The following is a 10,744-nucleotide window of genomic DNA, read 5'->3' on the forward strand; positions in this document are numbered from 1 at the left end:
ATCAACATACATGTATACATTTCGATGATGATTTTTATAATCAGACAGACAGGCATTTTATTTGACTTATACCGTCAAAATCACATGTGGTTGGTATTGATATATGTCAACATGTATTTTCGCAGAAAAACATATCTAAAAACATAAATAAATACAAAAGAAATACATATTAAAGTACAGACGCATGTTAAGACGCGGACGCGAATGATTTAATACCGCGAGAATACCGTGTTGCTGGCTAAAGATGCGGAGTAGGTAAACAATTTACCATAACATTTGGGACAGAATGTACCCGAACCAAATGTGATTACGCGTAGGCACTAAACATATTACCAGAGACGTAGATTATCTACGTCTCTGATATTACAATCTTTATAATTTAGCTGATAATTACCTTGTTACAATAAACCAGAAACACGTTTACAGGATGCTTTTAACTTAAATGGATTTAAACACGACTGAAAGTGGTGCTTTATTTCAAATATAATAACTTTTTAAACCATTTTTTCTTAAGAATTTCAACTAGTGCATACAAGACAGATTTTGATTGCTGCTTGTGGCATTGTCAAATATATCAAAATTACATCATTTAATAAGCATGTGTTCTTGTTCAAAATTCGATTTGTACTACACGTTGCTTCACGCAATGTGAAAGTTTGTCACCGATTTCAGACGTATTCAAGGATTTAATCTTGTACCTTAAAATATCGACAAAAACTGCAAAAAACTGTCTTTTATTCACTAAAGATTTTTGCAAATGTTTTCAAGTAATGTTTTCAAGTTTTCAAGTAACGCGTCTTAACATGAGATATTTGCAAAAATAAAGTTCTTAACGGTGTGATTACGTGCTGTCCAGCCCGTGTGTAAAAACCCCGTTGATTCTGCATCCTGATAGTTGATACTCAGTCGCTCGAGTTTTCCAAAATATACTTAGCCGGTTTAACATGTACTTCTCAGAAGAAGTATATCAATCAAGCCTAACAAATGTCACATAGGACCAGATACGGACTGTTAAGAACATTCTGGAATTTCTTCACAAAACTCAAGCCAGCCGCTGAAAACGTAAAACATGAATGTATCGGTGTTGATAAAAATGGAAACCGTTACATGCTTAAACATGCAAGTAATTAAAATTTTGATATGTTTAAAACATTTAAATAACACATGTTTCCGCGACGTAGCCTATAAGTTTTTGCACTTCAAACTTCAAAAGCATTTCATGGAGTTGCCTACCTTCAAATACTTATGTACATCGTAGTCTTAGTCACACAAAAGAACCTTATAAGATATATCCTAAGGCACTCAGCATTAGCTGTTACCCCCCATCCCTAGTTGCAATAATCCAACTCCCACCTGTTGACCCTCCGGGTCGCTAGGAGTTGCAACTGGGAACTATTTTCTGGCATAAATAAACACTTACAGATCATATATAGCTCTATATCACTAATGCGCAAATTAAAACAACTTGCGTGATATGGTTTGCTTGCATAGTAATGATATTAATCCAAAGTTTCAAATGCGTCAACGGTTCATGAAAATGTTTAAGTTTTTGCAATAAAACAGCCAAGTATTCCGATTTGAAAATACGCTATCGATTTCCTCTGGAATCCTTTGGATAAAGATCTCGTGTCTTATCAACCACGTAAAACACAAACTTTCTCTGGAACTTTCGTCAGTGATAATTTTAGAAATCAAAAGTATGAGTCCCAGGGACTCATAGGTTTTTAATCCAATGTGGGGAATCACGTGGTCACATTAGATAGAAAATGGCCGCTTATGCCTCGATTCGATGAAGAAATTGAGTCTTCAAACAGTTGCATCTACCTTATTACTTGCTTGTTTTTAATCGGATAACGCCTATCATAGGGCCAGCCGGAAGCGGTTTCAGCGAGTATCAACCGTTTTCCTCTGGTTGGTCTGAGTGTGGAGATAACTCATGGAATATGTTTGAAGACTCAATTTCTCCATCAAATGGTGGCCATTTTTCTCAAATCTGACCACGTGATTCCCCGCATTGAAATCTATGGGTCCCATTTACAAGCAGAAGAAAAACAGTGGATCAGGGTATTTCAACATTTTAATGACATCACATGGCTATCTAGTCGCAATTAAACAGGAAACTTTAAAAGGCAACTCAACAGTTTTATGACTAGATTATTTTCAAAACTTAAACATTGTACATCACATTCATGGGTGTGTAGTGCGACAAACAATAACCCCGCCTGACCATTATAATAGATGAGCAGTTTTACGTCAATACTGACATATCTCAACCACTGTAGCCATTAAGATGCATCGTAATTAACATAAAAAGTTTCCACTTAAAAAAAAGCACTACGAGTTTTTATTCATTATTCAAATTAAAAGCCCAGGCTTGGCCCCGAGGAAGAATTACATGATTTCTTATTTTCGCATGTTTTACATGAAATGCGCGAGGATTGTTAATTTGTTGCTAGAAAATTACAAAATTGTCAGAAAAATATAGTGCTATGCAACCCATGCTCTGTATGATACTATCATAATGACGCTTCCTATTGTTGAATACAAAATTAAAATTTTCAATAACCTGGATAGATGATTGCGCAATAGTAAAATGGTGGCCATTTTTGGTTGATTTGCAAGTGTTTTGGTCTTAAATTCTTTTTCCTCCATTTGCAAAATATTTTTCAGTATCATAATTTATACACTTAGGATTGTGCGTCCGCGGGACGCATATATAGCTAATGTTCGCGTCCCCTGCGATTTCTATGCATACAGGACCCAGGACGCAGACCTAAAATTATCCCTGATCCAATGAGAGCACTGCTTTGTTTAAAACTATTTCATTGTCAAATATTGTGCACTGTTTTCTAGTTATTAAAAAAAGTACACAAACGTTATAAAGGTTCACAAAGTTATAGGAATGAAGGATACAACAACACATCAAAACACTTAATCGAGTGACCCGATCATGTACATGAACGTTTAAATATTCTATATGTTCACGTGCAAAACCCCTTCTCTAAACACTCCACTGATTGTAAATATTCAATTGAATATATCCTTATTATTTTATAGGATTCAATTTGTGTAATTGTGTGTTGGTTTTACAACGGATCCGTGTTTTTTATCGGCTTATTTATAATAGACATGATGAAATATTAAATTGTTAAAAAAATTCATATGAATGTCTCAAAATGATAGAACTTATTAAATGTGTTTATTAATCTTAATGAGTATAAATTAAACATTATTTATTTAGATCCAAGTGCCCATATAAAGGAACAGCGCTTTGTATTACCTCCAGAAGGCAACCTGGATGAAGATGAGGAGGACATTGCCACCATCAGAGAGGCACAGAAACTTACCATGAACAACATTCCAGTAGAATGGAATGGTAGCTAATTATTGTATTGTTATTGCCGGGAAACATTTAAAATAATCCACAATCATTGTAAGTTAAGTTGAATTCCTTGTACTATTGCCCCATTTTCAATCAGGGTTGTAAGCCACAAATCAACTTAACTTCAATATGTTGCAAAGTTATGAACACTCATGAGAATCCATAAGTTGACTATATAAAGGCGCTATGAACCCTTTATCAATCAATTAACATTTCGATGTTCAATTATTGTTTTTAGGTTTTATAAGGAAAGTAATAGAAGCTGTATCTTAAATTCGAAGTTAATTCTAAAACAACATTCTTGCAGTCTAAATGGTAGAAAGTTTATGATAATTATATTGTAACAAGAAAAAAACAACCTTGTACTTGTTAAATATATTAAATGTTTTATTTATCTAATTTGTAACTTATATTGGAAATTCTGTTTTGCAAGTAACATAGAAATGTTCCTGTTGTTGTTATTACAGCTTGGCTACGGTACACAAGAAAGGACCCACCCACAGAACAGGTCAGTTCTGCACTGGCATTGAAATTTTAGAAATTAGTATAAGAATCCAAATAATATAAAAACTTTGTTCATTAAATGTGAGAATGTAGAAGGTGACGATTTGGGACATGGAGAATGGTTTCTTATGTCTCCTTCAATGAACTTTTGATGCCATTATTTTGACATACATGGTCACAACCCCAGTTGCTCAGTTAGAACTGCATTGAACTATTTTATCTGGGGATTGTAATTTCAAATCCTTGCATCGTAGGACAATTGACGGTTAAATTATTTGTCAGCCATTTTGCCATAATTTATTTCTTGTATTTCAAGTTATGACAATATTTAAGTTTTTATCATGTGAACTGAATTCATGCATGTGTATGGGTAACGCTGACAACATTTGTATTCTTATTGATGGTTATTTAAGGATCAAACTTACAGACTATTTGGCTCACTAGTGAAGTATCACGACCTCCATTACATCATAATTATGCGCACTAAGTACCAATAAACGGCTTAGATCAACTCTGCTTTCAAAAAAAAAGATTAATGATTTTGTGTATAGCTCACTTGGCATAACGTGCTTAGGGGAGCTTTTATGTTGGCTTTTTTGGGGTCGTTTATTGTAAACATTTGACTTGTGAACACTACTGGAGCCACATTATTTGCTTATCTATATGAAACATGCTTTGAACATTTGTCTAAATAATATATCGTCATAGTTTAAAAAAGGTACTAGTTGGTTGAAATACTTAGTCGCCAAAGGTCTGGGAAATTTATCCTAATATGGCTATAGTTAAACCTTGTTTATACTCAAGGGGTCTAATTAAATGCCCAATGTTCATGTAATTTGATCAGAACATTTGTCCAAATGATATAATTTGGTACGGTATGAAAATGGTTCCAGTTCGTTGAAAGACATAAACCCAAGAGGACAGGGCAGTTTTCCTTATACATGTATTGCTGTATTGAAAACTTGTTTCCACTCTAGATGTTAGAATTTTTTCCCAGTCATAATTACACTTGCTCAGAACATTTGTATTTTATGATACCGGTATCTCGACTTAATTACAAAAATGGTTCTCTTCCATTGAAAAACATGGACACCAGGGGCGTGGCAGTTTTTTATTTTATTGCTTAGTTAATAATTATGCGCATACTTAATAGGTCAAATTTGTTGGTCAAACTTCATGAAACTTGCTCACACAATGTTCTGTTGATCAATTGACTGAGTTTAAAACTTAGTCACCCAGGGTTGACTTGTTCAAATTAAAAAAAAAAGCATATGAACACTTAAGGGGTCCCATCAATTGCGTAATCTTTAAACAAGGTCAAAACATATTTCCCAATAATATCAAGATCAAGAACAAAACTGCGTCTCAATTTATCAAAATCTATGTCAGTAGGTCAAATGAAATAAAATGCATGCAAACACACAAAAGGCCACATTTATTTCCCAATCTTCATGAAACTTAGTCAGAACATGTTTACCATAATGTCTCATTTGAGTTTAAATTGGATCACTAGGTTTCAAAAATAAGGTCACTAGGCCTTATGCAATAATGTTTGTGAATACCCTAGTGTCCACATTTATTGCACAATCTTCTTGAAACTTGATCAGAATGTTTATCCCAATGTTACTTTTGACGAGTTCAAAACTGGATATTGTGTGGTCAAAAACTAGGTTTCTAGTTCAAATTAAAGAAAAAGCTTACAAACATTATAGGCATCATGTATTGCCCAATAGTAAAACTATTTTAACAGGCTTGAAATCATAAGACAAAAAATAACAGTTAATTTCCTTGGAGGCAAGCGTTTAATGTCTTTCGTCATCTTGTTTTAAAACAAACTTGGAAAACTTTTTGAACAAATGTTCGAGTAGGTTTGCCGTGATATGGCTGTAATAATGGTGCAATTCAACAAGTCAAACTGAACAATGTTTCAAGTATGATTTCATGCTTCTGCTACTTAAGATTATAAATTTAAAAAAGTTCCTATTGTTGTTGTTGTTAACGTTGTTGTTTTTGTCTTAGGAAATAGAAAGAAACCGTCGCCAAAAGATGATTGTTTTGCAGCGTGTTGAGGAGTTGGATAATAAAGAAAGACTGGTAAGGACTCAGTACTTGTTCTCATATCATGTCGAACGTGAGGTGTTATTAACCAGGTTTTCCGAAGGAAAAAACTGGTTATTAGATTGGCGAATGCGGGCGGGCTGGCTGGCTGGCGGGCTGGCTGGCTGGCGGGCTGGCGGAATAAGCTTGTCCGGGCCATAACTATGTCGTTCATTGTCAGATTTTAAAATCATTTGGCACATTTGTTCACCATCATTGGACGGTGTGTCGCGCGAAATAATTACGTCGATATCTCCAAGGTCAAGGTCACACTTTGAGTTCAAAGGTCAAAAATGGCCATAAATGAGCTTGTCCGAGCCATAACTATGTCGTTCATCGTCAGATTTTAAAATCATTTGGCACATTTGTTCACCATCATTGGACGGTGTGTCGCGCGAAATAATTAAGTCGATATCTCCAAGGTCAAGGTCACACTTTGAGTTCAAAGGTCAAAAATGGCCATAAATGAGCTTGTCCTGGCCATAACTATGTCATTCATTGTGAGATTTTAAAATCATTTGGCACATTTGTTCACCATCATGGGACGGTGTGTCCCACGAAAGAATCACGTCAATATCTCCAATGTCAAGGTCGCCATGACTAAAAATAGATTTAAAAAAAAAAAAAAAACTTACAAAGGGGGTTAATTTTTTTTGGTCATTTCAAAAGTTCAGTTTGAGTTTTCTCCCTTTATCAGATTTTTTTTTCACAATGAAAACCTGGTTTTGTGACAATTTTGTCCCTTGTTTTATCTTCTGGTTAACTAAAAAAATTATTCAAATGGTTTTCAATAATTAAGATCATTTCTTACATTTGTTAATTACTTCTTATTAGCTCTTGCAAATGAGATGCAGTCTCCATTAAGTTTTAAAGTTTGCTGTTGACCAACAACATAGGCGGCTGTAATGACTGAGCAATAGTTGGCTGTTTTGACTGAGCAATAGTTGGCTGTTATGACCAAGCTAGTATTGTTGGCTGTTATGACCAAGCTATAGTTGGGTGTTATGACCAAGCAATAGTTGGCTGTTCTGACTGAGCAATAGTTGGCTGTTATGACCAAGCTATAGTTGGGTGTTATGACCAAGCAATAGTTGGCTGTTCTGACTGAGCAATAGTTGGCTGTTATGACCAAGCTATAGTTGGGTGTTATGACCAAGCAATAGTTGGCTGTTCTGACTGAGCAATAGTTGGCTGTTATGACCAAGCTAGTATTGTTGGCTGTTATGACCAAGCTATAGTTGGGTGTTATGACCAAGCAATAGTTGGCTGTTATGACCAAGCAATAGTTGGCTGTTATGACCAAACAATAGTTGGCTGTTCTGACTGAGCAATAGTTGGCTGTTATGACCAAACTAGTATTGTTGGCTGTTATTACCAAGCAATAGTTGGGTGTTATGACCAAGCAATAGTTGGCTGTTATGACCAAGCTATAGTTGGCTGTTATGACCAAGCAATAGTTGGCTGTTATGACCAAGCTATAGTTGGCTGTTATGACCAAGCTATAGTTGACTGTTATGACTAAGCTATAGTTGGCTGTTATGACCAAGCTATAGTTGGCTGTTATGACCAAGCTATAGTTGGCTGTTATGACCAAGCTATAGTTGGCTGTTCTGACTGATCAATAGTTGGCTGTTATGACCAAGTAATAGTTGGCTGTTATGACTAAGCTATAGTTGGCTGTTATGACCAAACAATAGTTGGCTGTTCTGACTGAGCTATAGTTGGCTGTTATGACCAAGTAATAGTTGGCATATATGAACAAGTAATAGTTGGCTGTTATAACCAAGTTATAATTGGCTGTTATGACCAAGTAATAGTTGGCTGTTATGACCAAGTAATAGTTTGATGTAATGACCAAGTAAAAGTTGGCTGATTTTACCAAGTTATATTTGGCTGTTATGACCGAGTAATAGTTGGCTGTTTATTGTCTAGGGTCAGATCAGTGGAGATGTAACTATATGTTACCTGCTGCATATTGTCTATGTTCAGATCAGTGCAGATGTAACTGTATTGTACCTGCTGTATATAGGTGGAGATGTTACTGTATATTACGATTGTTACCTGCTGTATATTGTCTATGTTCAGATCAGTGGAGATGTAACTGTATTTTATCTGCTGTATATTGTCTATGTTCAGATCAGTGGAGATGTAAATGTATGTTACCTGCTGTAAATTGTCTATGTTCTGATCATTGAAGATGTAACTGTATGTTACCTGCTGTAAATTGTCTATGTTCTGATCATTGGAGATGTAACTGTATGTTACCTGCTGTATATTGTCTATGTTCAGATCAGTGGAGATGTTACTGAACATGACCTGCTGTATATTGTCTATGTTCAGATCAGTGGAGATGTAACTGAACATGACCTGCTGTATATTGTCTATGTTCAGATTAGTGGAGATGTAACTGTATGTTTACCTGCTGTATATTGTCTATGTTCAGATAGGTGGAGATGTTACTGTATGTTACCTGCTGTATACAGTCTGTGTTCAGATCAGTGGAGATGTAACTGAACATGACCTGCTGTATATTGTCTATGTTCAGATCAGTGGAGGTGTAACTGTATGTTACCTGCTGTATATTGTCTATGCTCTGATCATTGGAGATGTAACTGTATGTTACCTGCTGCATATTGTCTATGTTCTGATCATTTGGGATGTAATTGTATGGAACCTGCTGCATATTGTCTATGTTCAGATCATTGGAGATGTAACTGTATGTTACCTGGCTGCTGTATATTGTCTATGTTCAGATCATTGGGAATTTAATGTATGTTACCTGCTGTATATTGTCTATGTTCAGATCATTGGAGATGTAACTGTATGTTACCTGCTGCATATTGTCTATGTTCAGATCATTGGAGATGTAACTGTATGTTACCTGCTGTATATTGTCTATGTTCAGATCAGTGAAGGTGTAACTGTATGTTACCTGCTGCACATTGTCTATGTTCTGATCATTGGAGACGTAACCGTATGTTACCTGCTGCATATTGTCTATGTTCAGATCATTGGAGATGTAACTGTATGTTACCTGCTGTATATTGTCTATGTTCAGATCATTGGAGATGTAACTGTATGTTACCTGCTGCATATTGTCTATGTTCAGATCATTGGAGATGTAACTGTATGTTACCTGCTGTATATTGTCTATGTTCAGATCGGTGGAGGTGTAACTGTATGTTACCTGCTGTATATTGTCTATGTTCTGATCATTGGAGATGTAACTGTATGTTACCTGCTGCATATTGTCTTTGTTCAGATCATTGGAGATGTAACTGTATGTTACCTGCTGCATATTGTCTATGTTCAGATCATTGGAGATGTAACTGTATGTTACCTGCTGTATATTGTCTATGTTCTGATCATTGGAGATGTAACTGTATGTTACCTGCTGTATATTGTCTATGTTCAGATCAGTGGGGACAATCAGGAGCTGATGCAGTCTTCAGACAATCGCACTTCCTTTGAGGGGACAGAAACCTTTGGCCAGACTGTACAAGGGGACACTAGAAAACGTAATGAATTACAAGCTTTAATATTGTTCTCTTCTTGCAGTTTTTTGTTTCAAAGGCTGTGATGAGAATGGGATGAGTTGTGTGAATCAAAAGCCAATTTGTCAACACTTCAATCATGTTTTTACAATTTTGTGCTTTTTACTGGAGTGTTAGAGTTTTGGGCCTTAGTTAATATCAGCACATGTACATCTACCTGAAAAGTAAATACATTTTTTTTTTTTTTAAATTACTCATATTTGATTGGGACCTTTTTGTATATGAACTATATTTAGCACTGTCTTGATATTAATTGTTTAATATGTATGTGTTATAACAAATTTATATTGAGAAAGCTTACCAAAATCTAACCTTAAATTAGTCCTTGAATATTACTTTTTATAACATAATCAGTATAAACATTTATATAATACAGATCATCCCATACATAGGATGTTTTAACAATCGGAATTCTATACCTGTAATTTAAATATGCCGAATATAAAATGGCACTTGATCAACATAGGTAGTTATTGTTATGTTAAGTGTATGGTACAGTTTACTACAGTACACACTTTTGAATTCCGTAAACGACAAAAAAGACACTTTAATTAAATTAATTTATTAATTATATTTTACAAACTTAAAAATTGAAAGGATTTGGAGACATTATTGTATTGTTTTCAGAGAAATTCCCCATTAGAGAAGGTCTGGAGATACTACCTGGAGTTTCTCTTCGTTCTGAGAATACACGGCGGAAGAACGAGCAGGAGGATGAGTCCAAGACAAAAACTGGCTTTAAAGACTGAGACTTTTTCCTAGGACATCTGTTACTTGTTCTATTTAATGTGTGATTGTTGAATTTAAGAAAATATGTATGAGAGATAATATTGTCTTATTTGTACTCTTGCGTAATCTTATTCAACATTTTGTAATTAATTTATACTTATTTGGAGTCTTTCTAAACATAATTATATTAAGCAAATATTTTTAATCAGCAAAACAGTTCAGTCATTTGATAAGTCTTGGCAGACTGTTGAAACTGTTGACAAAGCACAATGTATGATATTAATTGTTAGTCACTTTGATAAGTATCAAACAGTATTCATGTATTAAAAAGTTTGTCCCATCGCCCTGTAAAGTAAACTTTTTAATAGATTTTAATTAAACCTCCTGAAAAGTGCAGCATACACAATGTAATCCGATAGAAAATCAACAAGATTTGTTAAAAGTAACTATATTTATTAAAATAAAACTTTACATACAA

The 10,744-nt window shown here is 34.8% G+C and overlaps 1 protein-coding gene across 1 annotated transcript; it reads left to right on the plus strand.

The window, feature by feature from the left end:
• Window positions 1–920: 920 nt before the first annotated feature.
• On the plus strand, window positions 921–10,744 carry LOC127861950 (NADH dehydrogenase [ubiquinone] 1 alpha subcomplex assembly factor 2-like). Its single transcript, XM_052400726.1, has 6 exons — window positions 921–1,123; window positions 3,242–3,376; window positions 3,850–3,890; window positions 5,906–5,980; window positions 9,399–9,501; window positions 10,165–10,744. The coding sequence occupies exons 1-6, from the start codon at window positions 985–987 to the stop codon at window positions 10,284–10,286; spliced, it is 615 nt and encodes a 204-aa protein (XP_052256686.1). The 5' UTR covers window positions 921–984; the 3' UTR covers window positions 10,287–10,744.

This window comes from Dreissena polymorpha, chromosome 16 (assembly GCF_020536995.1).
Source record: "Dreissena polymorpha isolate Duluth1 chromosome 16, UMN_Dpol_1.0, whole genome shotgun sequence".
Classification (NCBI taxonomy): domain Eukaryota; kingdom Metazoa; phylum Mollusca; class Bivalvia; order Myida; family Dreissenidae; genus Dreissena; species Dreissena polymorpha.

What these genes read in the sequence shown, in the direction of transcription:
- LOC127861950 (XM_052400726.1), top strand. Translation starts at nt 985, where the DNA reads ATGTCACATAGGACCAGATACGGACTGTTAAGAACATTCTGGAATTTC. An exon ending in TTACATGCTTAAACATGCAA is followed by an intron (nt 1,124 to 3,241) that starts GTAATTAAAATT and finishes TTATTTATTTAG; the next exon opens with ATCCAAGTGCCCATATAAAG. An exon ending in CATTCCAGTAGAATGGAATG is followed by an intron (nt 3,377 to 3,849) that starts GTAGCTAATTAT and finishes TTGTTATTACAG; the next exon opens with CTTGGCTACGGTACACAAGA.